At 40.7% G+C, this 23,289-nt stretch overlaps 1 protein-coding gene across 5 annotated transcripts; it reads right to left on the reverse strand.

Annotated features, from left to right (window-relative positions):
- Positions 1 to 908: 908 nt before the first annotated feature.
- MFN1 (mitofusin 1) lies at positions 909 to 22,903 on the reverse strand. Of its 5 annotated transcripts, none has more exons than XM_071752611.1 (18): positions 22,763 to 22,903; positions 21,279 to 21,400; positions 20,474 to 20,609; positions 18,756 to 18,918; positions 18,107 to 18,231; positions 16,368 to 16,476; positions 13,082 to 13,189; positions 12,249 to 12,402; positions 12,055 to 12,122; positions 9,362 to 9,483; positions 7,739 to 7,865; positions 7,356 to 7,460; positions 6,425 to 6,527; positions 5,235 to 5,464; positions 4,737 to 4,889; positions 4,074 to 4,270; positions 2,667 to 2,801; positions 909 to 1,880 (listed from the first exon to the last, which is right to left on the reverse strand). In XM_071752611.1, exons 1-18 carry the CDS (start codon positions 22,828 to 22,830, stop codon positions 1,811 to 1,813), a joined length of 2,295 nt encoding a protein of 764 aa, XP_071608712.1. In that variant the 5' UTR covers positions 22,831 to 22,903; the 3' UTR covers positions 909 to 1,810. The 5 variants fall into 5 exon arrangements, with proteins under 5 accessions (XP_071608712.1, XP_071608714.1, XP_071608717.1 ...); XM_071752613.1 differs by lacking the exon at positions 22,763 to 22,903 and adding an exon at positions 21,876 to 21,992; XM_071752616.1 differs by lacking the exon at positions 22,763 to 22,903 and adding an exon at positions 21,880 to 21,963.
- Positions 22,904 to 23,289: the final 386 nt, after the last annotated feature.

Raw genomic sequence — 23,289 nt, forward strand, 5'->3', positions numbered from 1 at the left:
TGAGGAAGGAGGAGGTGTTAATACTACAGTGAAGTGAGCTGGATGGGAGCCACCACCCCCCACCGGCAACCCAGCAGGTTTTATAACACTCACTCACTCTGGATATCAGAATTCCTGCTACACAGTAGCACCCTCCCTGCCAGGGCAGACACTTCCACCCTTTTTTATGTCTACAGCAGCATTTTCCCCAAGCCCAATGAACCCAACGATCATTCCAGTGATCAGTGGAGCAGCTGTACAGAGTGCACTTGCCTGCTGCAGAAGCACCTTCTCTGATTCAGCCTCAGCAGATCTGCCCCAGGCCAGGGGTGCAGTGCAGGTAGGAGAGAGCCATGGTGTAGGTTTGCACCTGAGATGCAGCTGCCAAATAACTTAACAGAGCAGAGGAGTAGGATTTTTTTTAATAAATAACTGTCAAACACATGCATGTAAAGTTTTATCTCCATAGAAATGCTCCAGAAAAAGAGCATCAATACACAGCTGTTACCTCATACACAGAAGGCTGGGCTGTCACTTTAGAACTCCACAGTTCCCTTCAAAGTCCTCCAGGCTCCTCATGCTTACTGCCAATGAAAGGTCCCAGAGAGCTGTGCTTGTGCAGTCAGAACACCAAAATACATTGTGGTGAAATAAGTGCTTTGTCTTCAACTAATTAGCTGACTCTAGCATTAGATTGTACATGTTTCATTTTATGATAGCCCTTTGCTGGAAAATAGCAAATCTCCAAGTCTTAAAGTTGAATATTTCATTTAAGTCATGTTAACACATACATAAAAATATATAAATATTCTGAAAAGGCTCTTTTAAAATACGTTCTTTTAAAAAGTCTAGTTAGAAAAAAGTAGGTGTTACATGACTGCAGATGGCAACAGCAAAAAATAAACCCACTTTAAAAAAAAAAAAAAAAAAAAGAGGTTTTGCTTTGCTGGAGGTAAGCAAAGGTAAACTCCAGAACACAATTGCCTTGAGTCTCACCTAGAAGAGCCTTGGTCTACAGCAGAAACAAGAGAATGCTCAGGGTACCCCTTGAGTCAAAACTCATCCAGCCTGCACCACCCGAGTCAGGCACATCCACTCAGTGCCCCTGCCAGGGACACACCTGCAGGTCACCTGAACATGGCTCCTAGCCCTGCTCTCATGGGCATATGACCATCTTCACCACTTCACCAACTGTGAGAAATCTGACAAAATTGTTGAAATTGGTTTAATTTCATCAATGCCATCCTGTCTAAATGTGGGGAAACCAGAGCCTACTGAATTTCCTTGGTGACTGCTCTGCAGTTTACTATTGTCTTTCACAGCCATTTGAGGAACTGCTGCCCAGCACAATTTCACTTGGTTTCCAAACAGTCCATTCCCCATGCTGGAGTTCACACTTCCCTTCATTAAACAAAAACACAAGTGAGAAAGCTGCATCCTCCATCCCTGGCTAATTGCTACACGACTGAAAGCAGGAAACAGTGCCACCAGTGAGAAGCTCTTCCCCACATAACCTCCTGGATGCCAGGAAGCAAGACTTGCCACTGCTAAATACTAATGAAAACCAGTAAGAATTTGAGGTTTTATTGTCAAGTGCCCAAAGTAATTTAGTGTCTAAGGGTAATTTTTAACTCAAAATCTGCAAAAGAAAGTACCCAGAGTACCGCAGTTAAGTTCCCCATCAGAGTCCAAGTTTTAAAATAATTAACAAGTGTAATCAAAGTAACATTTTAAAATATAAATCATTTTATGTGACTCCACAGAGAAGTTTCATTTGTAAAATTTCTACTTTGTCCTACAAAGGATCACTGGGAAAGTTAGCAGGGGTGTTTCATTTACTCTTTTGAAGAAAATGTTTTGTAAAGCGATCCAGTTCATCCTCAAGGTGAATGGCTTTATTTCTGTAAAACAAACAAAAGCAATGGATTTACTTCAATGCAGCAACAGCACAAAGCAGACAGAACCAACATCAGTGTTTACTTTCTATTCCTCTGCTCCTGAAACCCACTAAGAAAACCTAAACATGTGCTCTGGTCAGAGCTGTGGATGCTGCAGGCAGCCACCAACTCCTTGCCACACCTTTCCTTTCCCCTGAGCAATCTCCATCTGGGACTTCCCTGGTTCTGTCCTTTGCTTTCTGGTGTGTAACCTGGGAGAGCTGCACACCAGGGGCTGGATGTCTTCAATGCCTCGTGCCCACAGCCAGGGCAGGCTCACAGCAGGGGGAAAAGAACCCAAAACTAAGGCTGAGGCTGCTCCTAAGACTCTGAACCACCTATTGCTGCAGGTTTCTCTTATGCAAACACCTGCTGGTGGTACCAAAAGAAAAGCACTTATTGCTCTGAATGACTCAGCGCAACACCACTGCTCTTGGGTTCTATGGGGAGGGTTCTTTGGAAGGTGCCACCCTAATTTACTTACAGAAGATTAATATTCTTGAGAAAGCCATCTCTCCCATTCAGTAAACAGAGCCAAGGGCAAAGATGATCTAAGACAAAAGCATTTTTTGAGCTTTGCTCATTTATCCAGGCAGAAAAATACTTATTGAACTTAACCAGAGCTGTGCAGTTACAAGAAAGAAAGTATTGCTGCATTTCTCTACCTGTGCCTGCTGCATTTCAACTGGAAAGTAACACCAAGCACCAACCTCACTCAATTTCCTCATGGCCAGTAACATCCAGACTTACCTCAGCTGCTTGGAGTTGGTCTGAATGTTCTCCAGCTGATCTATTTCTTTTGAAAGCCTGGCAATTTCATCTTCCAGGTTTTTCTGGGTAATATCCACCTGCTGACAGAGCCGAGCAAAGGTAGTGGCCATCTCCCTAAAGGAAAAAGAAGTTTGAAATCATGACTTACAGAAGTGTCTGCTACCAAAAAAAAAAAAGTAAGAAGAAAAAAAATAATTAAAATCCCCAAATCACATGTAATTGCAGTGTGCAGTGGAACACAGCAACCAAAGTCTCCCAGCTGTTAAAAAGATTACAGAACAGCAGAAAACAGGAGTATCATGATATCTTAAATTAAAAAAAGACACCTTAAAAATACAAAAAGCACCTTGGTCTATCCCAACATTGCATCTGTCAATTTTTCACTGAGCATCAACAGGTACAAGTCTGAGGTAGGGACTCTGGCAGTGCCCTGCAGGAGCAGCCTGCACTGCCCCCTGACACACTCAGCACACAGCTCCAGGGACACGAGCCCTCTGCAGGGCTGGAGTGCCCAGCCTGCCTGGGACACCCCATCCTGCCCTCCTCCTGCTTCCAACCTCAGTTCCAAGATTCCTCCTTACAGAAAGGAAACAAAACCCATTACCAGCAAGCCAGCTCGCCCACAAGAGAGGAGCCATCTCCTCTCTACTTCACCTCACTGGAGCATTGGTTTGAGTCCAGCTCTTCCATGTCCTCACAGAGACACACGGCTGCTGGACACGGGGACGATTCTCTTTCCTCTGCTGAAGCTGAGCTTTGTATTAGTAAAGTATTCCCTGGGCTACACAGGAGAGGTGTTCTGCACCCTGGTGGTTAGAGGTTTCATTTAGCAGGGCTAATTTTCTGAAATAATAATTTAATCAAAACACTTCAACAGGAGAAGCTCATGGAGACAATCACCCAGACAATACTTTGCAGAGAGAAGTGGAAAAGTATTTGGGAAAGAGACACGAAAGAAAATATTCCATATTTCAGAAAGGCTTTTAAGCTCCTCTTCTGCAGTACAGAAGAACCAGGACTGGCAGCTTATAACTGGCCCCTGCCAACCCTTGAGGCAGCACAAATGCCTCGGGGCTGGTTCGGTGCTCATCCAAACCAGCCCAAGTCAGCCTCCACCAGAACTGAGCCACCTCCCACCTCTTCAGAGTAAGGTGCTGGACAAAGACAGTCCCCACCTTCAGACTGACTCACACACATACACACAGAGACCTATGTATTCACCTTCTTTGGTGGTAGTGTCAAACTCCTTTAAAAAAACCTCCCCTGTAACAAATACCCAGGGCCATTAAAGCTGCCCTCCCACACAGCCACGTACAGCCCAGAACACCACAGGTCCATGGGCAGGGATTGCCTGTCCCAGGAGGGGAACTCCAGTGTGATACTTACTGCTGCACCTGATGGCTGCAGTTTGCACTTGTAATACTGACGATCATTTGCAGCTTTTCAGTAGCATAGTTTACAAACTGCTGTTTAAAGGCTCTCTCTTTTGCTTTGGTGGTCCAAGTCAGTCTCTCATAAAGATACAACAACCCATACATGCTTAAGGAAACAGAGATGAGTTTCCAGCCGACTGTTCTCCAAATCTGAAAGAGAAGATTCTTCATTAGTTTTAGTAATTTATCCTACAGAATAAAAGCTAATTCCACCCTCTTAAGTCATCTTCATGGTCCTTTCACCAGATTAGTTTATAAAATGTATTATTCCCATATCATTACTATAGGGTAATACAGCTATATTCAAATGATCTGGTACCCCAGTGGCATGGAGAACACAGAGGTTACAGAAGCCTTGCCACTTTTTCATGAAGGAGGAAGGAGAAAGCAAAGCTCCCACTAAACCCAAATGGAATGAGGTGCCATCAAATCATATGGCAAAGAGAGAGAACGTCCAGCTGTGCTCAGAGTGATCAGACTCATTCTCTCCCTACAGACTGTATCCAGTGAACTACATGCAGAACATTACACGTTTCAAGCTGCACCCCAAACAGGAAAGACCAGTTTAACCTTTGCCATCACTTCTAGCACAGTGAACACTGCTAATGCTACTTGCCACTCCGCCAACAACGATGATGGTCATGGAGGTCCGTGATGTCAGTGAAGCTAAACTCATTACCAAGGGAACCATAAAATCATCCTGGGAGTTCTCTGGAGTGAGGGCAGGGAGGCTGGCAGCAGATGGGGTGGTAGCTAAAGGACGAGGGATCTAGAAGAGTGGAATATGGCAGCCTGAGTAAAAAGCATTAAGGAACTGCACAGCAGAGTGGTTTTATTCTCATATAGTCAGGGTTTGATTTACTTCAGGGGAAACTCTTCAGCACTGAAGTCTGAACGCTGCTCCTGACAAGCAGTGGAAGTTTTTTTTTGTTCCGTTCTAACCCTGAATATAATCCAATAAAACCAACTCTCACCAAAAATATTTCACACAAAGGGACTGGGAGAAAGTAGCAGCAAGCATGTTAACAGTAGGGGCAAATACAGTAAAAATCCATATATTCTCATCAAGATAGTACAAGGCACTTCATGTCAGCTTCCTCCCTAAAGCACTCACTTGCAAGTTGGGATCTGCTAATCCAAAGAGCACTCTTTGAGCTTGTTTAGGACCTAAGAAACGGTTTACAAGTGAAGTCCATCCCAAGGAGAAGTGGAACATGATATCCTCTTGGAAATCTGCACACAGACTATGACAGTTTAAGTCATAGCTGAGGTCAAACTTCCTGCATGGAATTAACAAGTGGAGCTGATTCTGAGCACTAGAAGGCAACAACGGTTTCAGATTTTCTAGAAATAAACCAGAAAAGGTGAGTTAATACTAAAACTTTACAGTATATTCACAAGTAGCATCCTTGTATTGCTGAGCAGCTTTGTGATCTACAAGAATATAAATTGACCAGTTTTTGTATTTATTTGTAAACTTGGTGGACATTTTGGCAGCACTGACCATAGCAGAACAAGTAATTTATGGCTCTGCTAAAGAAAATAGTCAAGCAAAATCAACTCACAGAGAAAGCACTGCTGGACAAAATAGTCAAATTAATTGAAAAACCTCTCTCAATGGTCAAAAGATAAGGATAGACTAAGAAAAAGTTGGTTTGTCTACCAGTTCTGGGGTGCCATACAGAAAAGGTAACATTATTGCATAAGATGATAGAAGGCTTCATGGAATTCCATTGTCTTATTCTGAATCTGTTACTAGCAAAAACAGACCAGAAGAGAGGGATGGATATGCAATAAAGTTACTACTTATTAAAAACAAACAAAACAAATAAACAAAAAACAGGCTGCACAAATACTTTGTGAAATTATCCTGTTTTGCACTCAGAATCTGGAGGGACCTATAGAGAGACTTATGCCACAGAAATGTTATCCAAAAATGAGTATTTTGTGCATCTGTTGTGAGAGCCAAAAGTCTAAATGGGTTTACAGAGGGATTAGACATGTTCCCAGAGGACAGCTCCATCACTACTTGCTTAAGCCATTAATCCAGATGCAGTACTTTGACTCACAAGTCCCTAAGTTGGAGATGGATCACTATAGCTGCCCTGGCTCAATATTCTCCTCCCCAGGCATGTGTTACTGGTTAACATCAGAGACAGGCCACTGAGCTGAAAAGCCTTGATCTAGGATGGCTTTCAATTAATGTTAAATCACAATCAGAAAGAAAATTCTTTTAAAAGCAAGTTTCCTTAAATTGTCTTCCTCTTAACAAAAAGTCTTAACATTCTTCCTTCCTCATCTTACCAATCATCTCCTGCTGTGACTGATGCATTGACTGATTGACTTCACTGGAGCAACGGTCAGCCAGGTTCTTCCCCAAACCATCCTCTATGTGTTTGTTAAGCTCCTGAAATTTTATGTGCTCATATTATTATGATATAAAAACATCATTTATATGTGCTCATTAATTTAGATTTAGCTAGCCAGTTTCACTATATAGAGCAGAGGTATGTTAAACACTTCACCACTGTTATTTACAGTAGGAAGAAAAGAATGTTACCATGGAAAAACCATCACACACTATGCCTGAAAACCAAATTAAAGTGACACTGGAAAGGTATCTCTAGGAGTATAATAATTAAAAGGCATATGAAAAAGTCTCTATTTTCCATAAACCATGACAGTGAAAAGCACACCACTACCATACTGCTCTGCAAAGCCTTTCCTGTCATCATTTTGATGGGAGCCAATTTCATTGCTGTGCACAAAGATGAAGAGATCCCATCAGCTCCTCTGGACAGACCTCCTGCAACTGCAGAGCTCCCAGCTCATCAACAAGGCTGAGGCAGGAGAGAGTTACAGCAGCCATTCATTAACAAAGTCTGAGGGTAAGAAGCAAACAGAGGTGTATGCTCCTTCAAAATATTCAGTTTAAGGAGAAATTTATGGAAGTTTTATAAAGAAGAAGATCACAAATCAGGATGTCAGTGAATTAAAGTTTCGGTAACCACTCCAGTAAAAAGACAGTTGAAACAAAACATAATATCCTTCCAAAAACAAAGCAGAAAATATTTTCAATCTTCTCCAGCTCCAGATAAGCAGGTACACATATAATAAAAAGTAAAAATCCTGCAATGCTTAAACAAAATGTCACGTGAAGTCCTATGGAAATTATTAAAATACCGTGGTAGAAAATAAAGGACAAATTAGCTTCAAAACATGAAAGAAAACTTACTGTCTTATAGAGCTTCAGTACTTGAGGAGAAGGGTGAAAATCTGAATAGAATTCATCAACTAAAACTGAAAGTCGGCAAATCTCATCGGTCATGGCAGAGGAGACCTGGAAGAACACGGTAAAAGCAAAATGTTTCTCTTTCCTCTTCCAGACAGAGGGCAAACACAAACTGCAGTAACTGTTACAATAAAAGAACCAAGGACCTGACAGTCAGGAAGGATTCCCATTTTGACACGTTTGGGTTTTCCTTTTTTTTTGAAATGTAGGAAAAGGAAGATACTAAACATTTGAAACTTAGTTCCTAGGCTGGGTGGACACCTAAAGGAGCTGCCTTACAGATGAATGCTTGAATCTGAGAAATTTTTCATGCTGCCATTACTTACTTTATTTTCTACTTCTTCAGTAACTCGTTTGATTTTTTCCTTAGTATCTTCTGTCAGAATGTTCAGCTGATTTCGAACGAAGTCCAACCTGTCCTTCTGATCTTCCCTCTCTTCCATTGAATGGACTCTAGCATAGCAGAAAGGACATCCCCATCACCAGCAGGTATTCTCCCAGTAATGAAACAAGCCCCAAATCCAGGCATGGACCACCCAGCCAATGGTTTACAGAGCAGCCAAAAAGAATCCAAAGTGACAGTGGCTGAACAAAGCAGAGATGTTAAATTTACAGGAGAACTTTAAGGCTGCACTGATCAAACATAGCTCAAATTGCTGGGTTTTGATGTATTTACAAAAACAGCATTTGGAGTTGGATTTGTTACCAGTGTGCATAATTACAAGTAAGAAAGGCAAGGGGAATCAGGGGGCTTTAATACTTAGGCCTATCCTGATTTAAAAATAAAAGGATAAACCTCACCAAACTGTCCTATTGCTGCTCACCAACACCACTCAACTATTCCTGAACAGTGACATGGGTCTGATGACCCTGCAAAGCAAAGGGGAGGTGGCAGAAACTAACCTCATCACAAACAACTCTCTTCAGAGATCCCTCACCTATCATTTCAGTATAAATTGCTTAAAATCCATAAAAGCAGATATGCCTTGAAGGGCAAGCAGAAACACCAAAGGGCAATTCAGATAAAGAGAGGTCACTACACAGGTTCTAGCGGGTCAGCTGACAGAAAGAAGCAGAGTATCTGAACATTTTCAAATATTTCATGGCATGTTTTCACAGGATCTGACAATGTGAGACAAGTGAGTATGAAAACAGGCAGTTTGTAAAAGCTGATATATTGAGGGAGATGAGTGTGTTTGATGGGTACAGTGGAGTCTGCTGAAACATGAAGACAGACTATTAACAGGCACAGAAAGGAGATGGATGGGAAGGATTAAACATGACAGCAAGTTCACAGCCTACAAGAGAGATGAGAAGTAACAGGAGGAGGAAGGAAAAAAAACCCATATATATGCAAATCTCAAAGAACATATGAGACTGTCAGACACAGTAAATGGGCTGCTATCATTAGCACTAAAAGGATTACATGAGCAAGATATTTAAGCATACTACTTGGAAAGGGCCAGGGTCCAAGTTTCTGCTAGCTTGGGCTCTTCTCATCCCTTAACAGTACCTGAACCACTTGGAAAATTAAGTGTCTATACCCTCACTTTTATTTTCTCAGCGTTACTCTTAACAAAAAACTTAGGTAAAGCTGGCCAAACATCACTTCTGAAATGCTGGATACCGTTAGAAAACCATAAAAGTTTGAAATATTTTTGATGAAAGATCTGAAAACCCACAGGCTGCCCTTGTCACTGGAAGTCGGTAATGAAGAATAAATTAAACCACAATCCCTATACAGAAGTCACAGACCAAGGACCAGACAGAGTGGTGCAGGTGAACAGCAGTCAGAATGACACACGAGAGAAATTCTCAACTTCTTACCAAGTGAGAAAAGTGATTTTTAAAGTCCATAATCACCCAAGAAAATCACCAGCACAGGAACAGCTCCTTAGGTTTATCCTGTCTGGATAAACCAAAGCCAAGGAGCCCTCCAACCAACCTACCTTTTCTCAGCTGCTGCTACGTTTATGTCGTCCATAATGTTTTTCACAGTATCTATGATCTGTTTAGCTCTGATAGTGTGCTGCTCAAACTTGGTTTTCACGGCTGACTGCGAGATACACTCCTGCGAGGGGCCCAAGCCACAACACATTACTGCAATTCCAGGCCAACACATTCAGGAATTTCACTGCCAGAAAGCACATGCTGCTAATTTTTACCATGAACTTAAACCAATGGGAAATAAAAAGGGAGAAAGTATATAGAAATTAACAGAAAACAGAACTAAAATCTGAAATGAGTCTATAGCAGCATGTCTGTATCTTCATGTTCTTTCACAGTAATGTGCAGAGGTTTTTACTCTTCTAAAAGAAATTAATAATGTAAAGAAAAGAAAACTCAGATGGATACATAAGATAAATCTAACTCTTCAGAAAGTCTTCCAAACTATTTTTGAGGAATTATAAATATCTACTATGAATTTTCTCAGTATTGCCTGGCTTGAATTTTCTTTGCTGTAATAACCACACTTAGTTTCAAGAAACAGTTCTGTCAATCAACTTTGACATATTAATGTCAATACTGACCATTCAGGAACAAAACATAAAATTAGCCATAGGAAACAAGGATTATCTCACAGGATTAAAAAAAAAAAAAAGTTGGTAAGTAGCCCTGAAAATATTAGCTTATTTGCAGAATACAGAATGCTCCAAAGATACAGCTTCTAATCAATCTGAAATCTTGAATATTGTACAAGTGATTTACAAATTACAGGACACTGACTGAAGAGATATACAAATGTTCAATTTGGACACAAGCAAAACAATTCCAAAAAACCATAAATTAAGACTATTACTTTCTTCAAGCAACTGCACATCCTGAGTTATGTAGCTGAGTTATTTAAGTTAATTGAGTTAATTAACCTGAGTTAGTTAAGTACTGTTGGAATTCAACCTGTACAAAGTTGCCACAAAGTAGCAACATCTGTGTTTGAGGGGAAGAAAGCAAGCAGCTAATTTCTATCAAAGAAAGATGGATATAAGATATACAAATCTATGGATTTGATTAATAAAATTTGTTCTCAATCTATGGCTGCAACTTTCATAACACAGATTTTTAAAAGACTTGCCTATGACTTCAGCATATGCTGTGGTAACAAATTTTCAGCTATCTAAAAATAATAAATCAAAACAAAATAAACAAAATGGGTAAAATATATTCCCTGTTCCTCGATGAAGCAGATCTAGAAATCAGCAATGAAAGGCCAGAATTTCATAAATATCAGCACATTGTAAGAGCTAGACAAGACACAGAGGAAAGAGTCTTCTCAACATTAGTATGTGGTAGATAAAAGGATGACAGTCACTCACAACACAATCAGAAAATCCAAGTTAGAGCACTAGGAAGAACACAAAGGTTAGGTTAAATGACTGGGAAAAGTCAGAGGGGGACAGCAGTAGCTTTGCTGTTAGTCAGTAAATAAGTATCTAACAAAACAAAGAGAAAAGGTACATTTCAACAGTATAACCAAAACCAGTTACCTTCCAGTACAGCAATACAGTCTGTAAGTGCACAACTTAGAACATTCCTGTACAGTGTTAGGAAGGATTTCTGCAGTAGCATACTAGTTCTGCCTGTATTATTCACTCCAATTTACAGCCAAAATTCCTGTTCCACCATGCCTCCCCTTGTCCACTCCCTCAGATACCATTTCTTTTACTGTTATTGGAAGAAATTTGGGAAATGCTACAACTGGAAGCATAGTGGGGTTTGGTTTTATGTAGAATGTCCACTAAGGACTGCTGCATGCACCCAGCACACTGTGCATGCACTTCTTTGTTATTTTGCTAAGGCATTTATGTACCTCATTGAAAAATTTCAGGCAAAGATACACAGGCTACTTTGTTACACTAAAACATAAAAAAATTAGAACTGATCTTAAATCAACTCTTTCCTTTAAAACCACATATCTTTTTTCTTTGTTCTAATACAGCTGACACACACAGTAACATCACTTTTTCAAGCTACTACATAAATCTCTAAAATCTTAATTTCACCACTGCTTACAAGTGTTCCTAGTAATGCCTGGACCTTTTTTTTTTTTTGTGTAGCAACTTTAACGACCCTGTGCACTGGAGAAGAACATCATGTTTATTTTTGGAATGCCTTTTGCCCTCACACAAGTCATAAACCTACATAAAAGTAGTTACAAACCTTTCAAAAATGGTCCAATTTTTTTCTCATATCACAACAAACTAGCACTGATGATTTGTTTCTAAATTGTTTTGATGATTCTAGATACACTGAGCACATATCAGTCCTGGGATGGACAGGCTTTTCCATCAGGGAACTGATACTAAAATCTGGAATGTGGATGTACTAGACAAGTAACAGTTCCTCCTCTCAGCCCTTATGGAAAAGAAGTAAAAAGCCATTCAGTTTTGGCAAAGACAAAACCAGGATGAGACAGTCCAGGAGGAGCAAAGCCAGAACAATACTTATTTCTAACAGCTACATGCTATTCAAGGTGAGAACAGATGAACAAACCCATAGAGAAAGCAAAGCTGTTACACATGGTTTGAATACCTTGAAGTCCTCTAATTGTTAGCACAGGTTATGTTCAGTAAAATTAAAGTTAAGCATAAGTAAAAGCTACCTGCATTAATAACCAGCAGTCTATAAAGCCCATCATAAATACCTCAAATATCTGCTCAAAATGCTGAAATTCTTGTAATCTCGTTTGAAATCCTTCAGCAAGTGCTCCACCTGTGAGACATACCAGACCATAAGGAAGAGAGCAATACCCCACACTGGTGACTGTATCTGAAACATTTTTATCAGGTTTTATGAATATTTTTCTGTATTTGAGGAAAAGTGAGAGTTCCTACACACCACCCTCTGGCATTCCTTGGGCCTTCTGTCTCCTGGCACTCAGAACTTCTTTTGCTGAAACAAAAAAGATGCGGTTCCTGGCTTCTACAGGATCTATAACCTTCAGCTCATCAACTAGAAAGGTCAGGCAGCGCTCCATGTGCTGCCTACGCACCTGAGGAAGAGGTAAAAAAGGTAAAAAGCTCATGAGAAAAATGCAAAAATTGAGACATCATCAAATCAGAACGTCAGTCAGAAACAGATGCTGGACAACCCCTTAGAGAGCTGAAGCTTTCTAATCCTACTGATGCAGCGGCTGTTTTTAACCAGCTAAACAGCCCCAAAAGCAACACCACTTTCTTCTGCAACTGTATTTCTGTAAGCTGGCTGCCTTTGGAGGTATCTAAAGAGCACACTGAGCTGTTTCTGTCAAACATTGTACTTTGCCAGCTACTCTATGCATGCACACATGGATAGTCTGTATCCTCAGGCTGCATTACCATTACAGGAATTAAAGGTAATAGAAAAATTTAAAAGAAGCTGAACTGTGGAGGTAAAAGGTTCTAAACCATCTTGCCATTGCATTACCTGCCTGCATATATTGCAGCTTGAATTGCAGGTTGCTTTTTTGCTCTGAACAAGGAAAAAGTTAATTCCATTTCTTGACCAGTGATTTATCCTTTTATAGCTAAGAAAAAGCTTATATTTTCATATTAATATATTTCATATTAATAACTGTATTAACTAGGCAACTTCACATGCTTTTATGCTTGTAGAGACCTTCTCTTTATATATGTTCACTATTTTTTAAAAATAAAATATCCATCCATATAAGAGCCAAATAAGTCACTCACATCTTCCATATATTCTGGTTCTGATGCAGAGGCATCCCATCTATTATTCAAGATGAAAATGTTTGGCTTGGAAAGTCGTTCATTCACTTTATGGAAAAAATGTTTTTCCTAAGAATTAAAGCACAAACAGCAAATTCCCTAGACATCCAAACCAGAACCACACAATCTTCTGTAACAGATTCTAAAGTTAATCCAGTTTTTAAAAAGGTCATTAAAAAGAATTCATTAACATTGAAACCCACAGATATCCAACACACACACAAAAAAAGCTTATGATAGTTTAAAAGTCATCAAATGTCTTAAAACTGATGCCAATGCTAAATGTCAAATAAACAGCAAGCTCCTCTAAAAATAAATACAAATACAAATTAAGAACATTTCCAAAACAAGTAGTTAAGGAAACAGTGAAAAATAAAGTCTACTTTTCTATAAAACTATCACATTGTTCATTGCATTTTCTTTTTCTCCTCCTTTCACTCTTACTATCACATAACTCCATGTCCTTTGATACTCCCAGCCCTCTGTTCAGTTTGTTTGCAACTGTTTGATATTCAAAATACTGTGTGGGAAGAGAGGAAGCGAAAAAGGTCACACAAAACAAGACTGTATCTGCTCCTTTTGTTTTTCAAATAAGACATCTGGCTAAACCTGTGAAGTCTTCCTTATTTAAACTACCAAGATGTTCCTGGTCACCCTGCCAGATCTGGTTTCCATACCCAGAAAAACACCCTGTGACTATATTTTCAACTAAACAACATCAGCTTCCACTACAGATAAGTTACATTTGCTGCGTGAGGATGTATGGTTTGAGCCACAGGATAAAAACCACTGCTAAATGTTTTAATTTAAAAAAATGAGGCATGTATGTACCTGAAAACATATTCAGGTCCCTTGTCTGTACCTACCACCCCTCACTGCTGTTTTCATAGTGCTAATGGGTCTGTCGTGATGGTGTGAATCCCTGAGAGCTCAAACTGAATCTCTGTGCTGCAGTAAGCTTTGTGCTTCTGCAGCAGGACACCACCATGTTCTGGACATGGCACAGGAGACATGTTAGGCTCTGCCAGCCAGGCAGTAAGCATGCATAAACAGTATTACTCTTGCAAAAATCAGAACTTTGTCTGAAGAGAATTTATGAGGAAATATTAGAAAAATCACGTTTATGCAAAAATTTGTGGCTGTGCGGCAGCTATCAAATATTCTTAAGCCTGGTAAGAGGTAAAAATAATGTGTAAGGAGGGTGAGAAGATAGTTACATGCTTTACCTGAAGGATAAACTTGTGTAAATGAAGAAAGAAATTACCATTTGCCACAGTGCAAAGCAAAATACAAACGCTTTACAGCAGTTACATAACTGTTAAAATTAAAAGCAACTTCATTTGTGTCTGCCCCACTGAAAGAATTCAAAAGGAGAAAGAGTAAGAGAGCTGCTTACTGAGCCAAAGCCTCAATCCCAAGGAAGATAAACATCCTTTCCCTCCAGTATACACCCTGGACACAGGTTACTTCCCCATTCTTATAATTACAAGGTGCTCAGTGTTAAGTGAGGATTTATAGGCATGGCAACCAAAAAAACTCAGTAAGACTTTAATGCTGCAAACAAGTGGCAAGACAAACCTATTCCTATTTAGGAGCTTCCAGCCATGCTCAACAAGGAGCAACAATTGACAAAAAAACACAGGATTTTTTGGGTCAGACAAGTAAAAGGATCAGACAAGCACAAAATTAACAGAATTTTCCACTAGATGTACATCCAATGTTTCTCTCCTGCATATTTACTATCTCAGTTTTAATTGTTCATATCTCCTGAGAAAGTGAGAATCAAACAAAATTTGGCTTTTTCTGTTATTTCATTACACCAAACTGTAATCTGGCACACAGGGCCCTGTGCTTCTATATAGCAATGAGGTGTTCACTTGCTGTGGTTTAAACCCAGCCAAAAACTAAGCACCACACAGCTGCTCATTCCCTCCCCAAATCTTTATTCTTCTCCCTTTTTAATTAAAAAAAACCAAACCTACTATGGTAGGTGTATAAAGCAAACCACTTCTGAACTCCATCCATAGTAAAAGCAAAAGAGCATCTTTCATGTGAGATAATGGAAAAGATAAAGGCATGGGTGTGCCAAATCCCCTCTTTGCCTTGGATCCTGTCAGAATCTTCTATCTTTGTCTTTTAAGTCACATCTCTTTTGTACCCGAGCCTTTGTGCATTAAGGTCAGAAGCTGGAATATGCTTTTGAACTCATTTTATGTTCCTAGATTTCTACCACAGTAATCTAATTTAGCAGAAGGCAAGGAAATACTGTCTTTGTACACCCAGTTCTTTATTGTACTAAAAACTGTCTCGATTATTAGAGAGTTCAGACACTGCATGCCAGAACTACTCTCAGAAAAACCAGAGCATTTTTTTTTTGTCTACAGTAGGCATAATATAAGTCAAGGAGATTTCTCAGTAGCACTGTACTACATTCTGGCAGTCCCACTTCTAGTAACTTAGAAACCTTATACTGATACTGTCTACATTCACAATACTTAGTTTAGAGAAAACTGGGTATCACTAGAAAAATCAAAGCAAACTTCTGGTTTCATATTTTGAATATTCCAACAATTCTTTTCACCATTCTGTATGGTCTCCTCCCACAAGTCATACAGTATTTTGGCTGCAAGGTATACAGCTCTCTAAACAAGGCTTTATAGAATTAAGCTGTTGAAACATCCTCACCTCTTCACGTTACACAGAACCATGCAACATGAGTGCTTTTTGCTTATTCTTCAGAAGAAGAAACAGTCCAGTGAGAGCAACCTGTAGCACTTGTCCTCAACACAAGGTGTATCAAGGGAATTAACCCTTTTCTGAGACAACAGATGAGGAACAAGACAGAAATTCAAGTCCTTTCACCTACTTAGTGTATTCTGCTGAACTTCAGGACAAAAAAATACTTCATAATTTGTTTCTTTGATAATACAAGTGTCTTCAGCTGACAAATATCAAATATTTTGCAACTGTAAAGCAAGACAAGCAGTACATCATCCATGTATAAGAGAAGAAACTGAGATAGAAAAGACAAATGTGATGCTCAAGTCAGAGTAAGTGAAGCAGGTAAAAAAAATGGTTCTCCTTTCTCTAGTGAGGGGTATACATTGTTTCCTGCCTCAACCCTATTCAGAACACCTAAATGCAGTAATTCATGTGAGCTTCAGCAAAGGTCTAGGAGAAGCCATTTCAACTATGGAACTGCTTGGGTATTGAAATGAAGTGACATAAAAATCATGGCACATCATACCGTGTTCATGAGAGTTGATTCAGAATTGGCCACCAAGACAAAAACGTCAGCATCTAAGCAGAATTTGTCAATCCAGCTGTCCAGTTCTGTGGTAACATCTGTGCCAGGGCTGTTGAGAATAAAAAACACCCCACAAACTCGTATTTATCCAGCAAAGGAGTATCTGAGTTTGAAAATGATAAAAATAGAGTGGGATTGCCTAAGGGCACTGTAAGAAGATACAAAGCTTTGTACTTTTAGACAAGCTTAAGGAAAAAGCCAATTTCCATTTAGCATTTATGTCACTCACTCAGTGGACCATCTACTCATTCCAAAATGCATTTTCTGATGAGTAAATACGCAGAGCACAATAGCCAAGAACAGAGAAGTCTCATGGAATGGTCCCCCTCCACATATTCAAAATTTTAATCAAAAAGGCCAGTTCATAAAATAAATATTTTTACATTAATGCATCTTCTTTAAAATTATATGCTATACAAGCTGTACACAAATTTAATAACAAATTAAAATTAAGCTAAAACTACAGCCCTGCTGATTTTTCAAAAACAAGTGAAATATAAGCATTAGGTCATGTTTGCAACACCTCAGTTATTGCTGGTTCTAATGTTTCTAATGTTTAACATTTAACAGTAAAAAGATTATTTTCCCCCTACAAGCATCTATTCTCTCAGATTCCAGGCTTTTCCCTTTATGTTTCAACTTTTTCAGCTGAGGCTGTGCAGATCAGCTCATGCCTTGTATCATACCTAAGCAAGGATCCCTTCTGGGCTTCCAGCACACTTGTGCTGGGCACATGTCTCCAAGGAGAGGGAACAACTGCACAAGCTCAGAAGTGCAGCAGTACATCAAACCAACCTCCTCCCTGTGCCAGCTGGGCTGGCTTTTTCTGTGGCCAACAGGACCTGAGCTTGCACCCAAGAAAACAGTGACAAAACCCCAGAGATTTCAAATTTTTAAGATTAAAGATATAACAAAAAGCACTACAATTTATCAAAATACATTCTGAATATTATTATGCTGGATATGAAGAAATCATACTTACAAATTCACTCATATTTGAGTGAATTACTCAAATTCAATCTATGTTGATTCACATATTGGGTAGAGATCACCTAACAGTTTGCAAAAATATTGCCAGGTCACACCTCAAAATAGCCAGGAATACAGGCATTTGACATAGGCAAAAAACCCCAAAGAAACAGCTTTCAGAACTCTTCAAATACACAGACTGTAGAAAATACTAACCCAACACAAGGGCACACAGAGACAACAGTCAGAATTACATTTGGAGGTGACCCATTACTTCAATATGTAGGCACTGAAGCTCTTATCAGAAGCTTTTTTGAATGAAATCCAGATTGCTCACACCCCACAAGATCAGATTGAAAGATTTAAAGACAGGAGATAGGCAACAGGTTTTGCAAAAAACCCTATTTGCACTTGATGCAATTTCTTTTAAAAGAGGAAGTGTCGTCAGCCAAAAGCAACTCCCTTATTCAGTTAAATCACAAGACACTTGTTTGTTCCAACTGCTACAGGGCCAAAGTCAGTGGGGTGATGGCAGGCAGAAGTATACGCAAAAAAAAACTCTGTAGGCTCAAAGAAAAAATGCAAAACCCCTACTTTTCAATAATTTGGCAACCTGGCAATCAAAACACAATCTATAGTAAAACAGTCTCTTTGAAACATTGTAACGGCTGATTTATTTAAGAAAATATTTACTAAACTAGAAAACATACCTGTCCACTAAAACCAAATCATCTCTCAGCAGGGCACACTTTGACTTGGGCCAGAAGACATGGACGAGACAGCCAGCTTTCAAATCTTTATCCATATGAAGTGCATGAGCAAGCTGATTGACTGTCTATAAAAAGCATAAAGTGAACACAAAACATAAATATGCACCACAAAGGAGTCTGTCTACCAGCCTGAACTGGTATCTAAAGAACTCGTGCCTTGAAACTCAAACAGGAGCTTCTCTGGAGCCACAAAGCTGAACTCCTTAATGGGCACTGAGCAAAATCATGAATTTGCCTCAGAGGTTTGAAGTATCAATATGAGCTGCTCAAGAAGCTCAGCACCATAAGGCCAAATGAGAAGCACATTCCAAATCCTTAATAAGTAACAGAGCTTGCTCTCAGTCCTATAAAATTAAATCACTCAACATATGTTATGCCACCATGAGACACATGCTAATTGTTTCTCTGAAACATCCAAGAAAAACTGTGAAGCACTCAATTTAGTTTGTTAGTCTCTCCTAAAGAAAAACTTAAAAATGCAGAATAAGTTAGTCTTATACTTTTGTTGGACTTGAAATCACTGTTAAAAGACAGACCTCTTAAGAAATAGTTACTGTGAAAAGTAGTGATGATCGTGCAAAAAGTGTACCTTGACACTCTTCTTTTCATCTGATCCTTCTGTCATAAGATAAGCCTTATCTCCATCTGTCCCTTCCACACTGAGAAAGCAGTTAGTTGTATGGCCAATTCCACTAGGAAGCACTTTATCCCACAGCATTGCATTAATGACAGAACTTTTCCCACTGCTTGTTCTAGAGAGACAGAAAATAAAAGCACTTGGAGCACAGCAGAGCAGCATTAAGCTTTCAAAGCATTGCTCTCTGGGATTTCTCCACACAGCCAGCAATGACAACTCAGAACAATTTATCAGATTATAATCTCAACTGTACAAAGATTTCTAGAGTAAAATGTGAAACAATGTACAAAACCCTTCAAATTTATTCCTCGTGCATAATTCTTACAATGCAAATGCTGTCTTTAATACTGGAACTTAGTCTCGTCTTTATTTCAGAAGGAAGAGGTAGCTAAATTAACCAAAACCCTGTTGATAAAAAGGAACTGGTCACCAACTCAAGATTCTGCAAGCACCTTAGATTCTCAGCAATGCCCTCCCTACTCTGCACTAACCCCTCACCCATAAATATGAGGTTTAACTATTACACAACAGTATGAAGTTACATAGACAACAACTCATTTTTGAGCTGCTACTTACAGAAAAAGTTCAGTCCTCACTGTAGAACAGTTTGCAAATTTATTCAAAGTGTCTCTTTTCCTTGTTCTGAACTTCTGCCCTTTGCAAAAACAACTTTTATCACACATCACACCTTGTGTGTTCAACTTTTAACTTTGTGAAATATCAAAGCTGAGATGTAACTAATTTCAATCTCCCAGAGCCTTTTATTGCTTTCTTTCATGTTAACTATTTTTAGCAAAATAAAACAGCTATTGTAGACCTTTTTTTCCAATACTACTACGGAATTTTTACAACTAAGCCAGGAAAATTCATGCTCCAGAAAAAAAATACATAACTACATGTTTAAATTTAAGCACAGAAAAAATCAATCTTCCTGAAGATTGACCAACAGATGCTGGACTAACCAGGCACATAAGAGCATTTGAAAGCACTGGAACAGCAGTCTTTTAAAAGGACTTCACTGTTTTATATCTGACTTGATCTTTGCTAAGGCAGATTTTCATCATCTTTCTACACTCTCCAAATTTTAAAGGAACAGAAAGGCACAATGTTTGAAATACAGATGTTTACTGAAAGTGTTGAGATCCATTAGAAATTTCTGACAACTTCAGACTTTTCCACCCACATGAGACTGAAATCCAAAGCACAATATATACAAGCAGAGACATACAAAAAACCTCAGTGCTTTGTGTCTATACACCTGATGGCATCTATTTAGAAGCACAGAATGCTTTGGCTTAGAAGGGACCTAAAAGATCACCCAGTTCCAACCCCCTTGCATGGGCAGGGACACCTCCCACCAGACCTGGTTGCTCAAGGCCCCATCCACCCTGGGCTGGAACACTTCCAGGGAGGGGACAGCCACAACTTCCTCGGGCAACCTGTGCCATTCTCTCACCACCCTCAAATTAAAAGAATTTCTTCCTAGTGTCTAAACTATGATGGCATGAATAAAACACTCAGCATCAATATGATTGAACACAGTTTTGTATATATTTCAAACAGTAATTTTATGATGAAGCACAAATTCCAGTGCATTTAAATTAGAAATACACTAGGCCCTACCAGAGGAAAAACAGATAAAATTAAGAACTGGTAAATCCATTCCTTACCTGCCAAAAAATGCCACTTTCATGTGCCTCCGTGACAGCACCTCACCAATGACTGCTAACTTATTTTTATATGCCTGTATTTTTGCTAGTTCATCTTCTGTTGCCACATGTTCAAGCTCTGGGTTCCTGTATGTTGCTATGTACAAGAAAAAGAATAACATAAAAGCAATCATACACAGGGTCCACACTCCAGATTATCAGCACTTCACATGCCCACAAAGGTCTGTGTCAATTTTGATCGTACAGTGATAAAAAAAACAAATTCCACTACAGATACTGATATTATACTTTGCCGTTTAGCAGCTCCACCACAAGCACTTGTGAAATCATGACACAAATCACTTCAGATGATCAACAATCCTACTGCTGGCTTTGATATCCCTGCCAACACAGCCTGCTGTGCTGATGTGCCTCACTTTTTGTGACAGCTGCCTCCTTCAGACAGGAAAGCTGGGATCTTTCAGGGATTCACCAGCCAGGCTGGGCTGTCTTCTCCCTGCAGAGCTCGTTGGGGTGATGAGCCACCAACTCCATGTGGAGGCAAACATCCCCAGGCTGCTAAAACTTCTGAGGGTGCAACCAGTGGTTCTTTGTGTTCTATCCCATTGATCTACTTTGCTATTAAATAATGGGAGAACCTGTTTGTCCTTTCTGCTATGCAAAAGAAACCGCAAGAGGACTAACAAAGACTGGCGTGGTTAAGCTTTCACCCTCATGGGAAAGGGATGACAGCAGCCCAAGTGATGCAATTAGCTTTCCATAACCATCAGCGGGCAAGGCCCTTGTGCTTCAGGTGAGAGCTAACCTTCCACAAAAGTTGCTCCCTCACTGACATAGTCCAGCAGCTGGTCGAAGATGGCCGTGATTGTCTTTTTAGCCAGCACGAAGTGCTTCAGCGGAGAGACGGTGGCTTCTGCCATTATGCAACTGAAACGAAAAGTTACATAAAAGTAACCAAAATATTCAATACACGCAGGGGCGTAAAGAGGAGTCCCCCACTTCTCACCCAATCATTTAAAAAACCCACACCCCAACCCACACCGGAGGGCACCCAGCTCAGGCCGATTTCCACCACCCGGACCAACTCTTCCTTCCCTCTGCCCTCTCCCCTCGGGCCGCTCACCCAGCTCGGTGTCGGGTTTAGGCCGTGCCGGTGCAGCCTGCTCGCCAAAAACCAGATTTTCTCCCCACAGCCCTCAGCTCGCACCTTCCCCAGCGCTTGGAGGTCAGAGCCGTCCCCTCAGCCGCCCCGCCAGGCCCTGCCCCCGCCGACACTCGGGGGAGGCGCCGCCGCTGAGGGGACAGCGAGGAGCCGAGGCCGGCGCGGCGACACTGGGCAGGAGGAGAAGGGTCAAGCGGCAGAGAGACGGAGCTGCCCGCGGCCCTGCCCGCACCCGCTCACCCACAGAGCTCCGCCGGACTCCGCCGTTACTCGGCAACCGCTGGCGGGGCCCTCCCCGCCACCACCTCCTCCGGGCCCGCCGCCGCCGGGACGGGGCGGACGTCACTTCTGCTTCCGCCTCCACCACTGGGGGTTGGCGGGTGGCAGGGGCGGAGGGAGGGAGCCGCCATTTTTAGTGAGGGCTCACGGCGAGGGCCGCCATCTTCAGCCAGGGCAGAAGCCGAGGCGGGAGCGGCGGCCGTGAAATGGAGACGGGAAAAGGTCCCGGCCCGATGCCCTCGACTCCCGCGGGTCAGGGGCGGTAGAGGTCCCGGGGGGGCTTGAGGGGGAGGCCGCGCACGGCAGAGTGCGGGAGGAGCACCGTGAGGGGAAGGCGTCTGAGGTGAAGCGGGGTCTGTCTGTGTGTCCGCTCCTCTGCCCTTGAGAATACAAACTCGGCCCTCGAGCCCTCCCGGGGAGCTAAAACAAAGACAACGAAGCACGACTTGGGGTTCCTGCGTGCTGCCAGCAACTTGGTTTAATGAAAGTCCGCTAAAATTACAAACTCGAGCTATTTGCAAGGGTTAAAAAGCACAGAAAATGTATACATCTGATACAAGAGCATGAGAACATGGGAAACGACGACAAACAAAATCCGTGACACTTAAAACCATTACACATAACACATTACTTAAGAATTCATTTGTTGTATTTTATAATTTTCCAATAATTAGTGGGATTTCAATGTTGAAGTCAACAATCTTCCATATAAAAAAAGTTCTTTTGTTCAGTAACAAACATGATTTGGGAAGCTGAAGTACATCACATACATCTATCAGCTCAAAAGTCTGAAAAGCAAAGAATGAAACACAAATTATTCCCAAGCAGAAAATACTTCCCAAACCAACCTTGTGGTTTTTTTATAGCTTCTAGGCAGAATGCTGCTCTTGACATAGAGATGAACCTTGCAGGTCATCAGTGCATGTGGTGCAGAGTATCTCAAATAAAAATAATGCTGGCAGACTTCCTATTCCCATGGTCAATTTCCCTTATTGAAGAGGGAGAGGAATTGCCTAAGCTGTGGGGTTAAACACAACTTTGAAGTCTCTGGCAGTATCAGACAAGCAGAGATCACCTTGGTGCAGCAACGTCAGAGCACTGACCTTCCACTTACATTCTTAACATAAATAAACCAAACTTTTGTCTTCCCTTTGATGGGTTTGTTCCCTTTGAGGGGAATGACATACTGTCCTTGGCAAGTACAGCCATTCCTTTCTGTCTTCCAGTTCTAGACTCCACTCATTACCATTTTTTTTTTTTTTTTTTTTTTTTAAACTACTTAGTATCTTTCTTGTTTTAGCATGCTGATCATGTGAGAGCTGATACTCGTGTTTCTGCTAAGGTAAAATGAGTCCAGCCACTCCTGTACATTTCT

The sequence above is a fragment of the Heliangelus exortis genome, chromosome 9 (genome assembly GCF_036169615.1).
Source record: "Heliangelus exortis chromosome 9, bHelExo1.hap1, whole genome shotgun sequence".
Taxonomy (NCBI): domain Eukaryota; kingdom Metazoa; phylum Chordata; class Aves; order Apodiformes; family Trochilidae; genus Heliangelus; species Heliangelus exortis.

Bases quoted from the DNA above. Each gene is read 5' to 3' on its own strand.
- MFN1 (XM_071752611.1), bottom strand. From the start codon at position 22,830: ATGACCTGCAAGGTTCATCTCTATGTCAAGAGCAGCATTCTGCCTAGA. The intron at 2,802-4,073 runs GTAAGTATCACA...TTTTTCCTTTAG, and splicing joins TGCAGCCATCAGGTGCAGCA to GGAGATGGCCACTACCTTTG. The intron at 1,881-2,666 runs GTAAGTCTGGAT...TTTGTTTTACAG, and splicing joins ACCAACTCCAAGCAGCTGAG to AAATAAAGCCATTCACCTTG.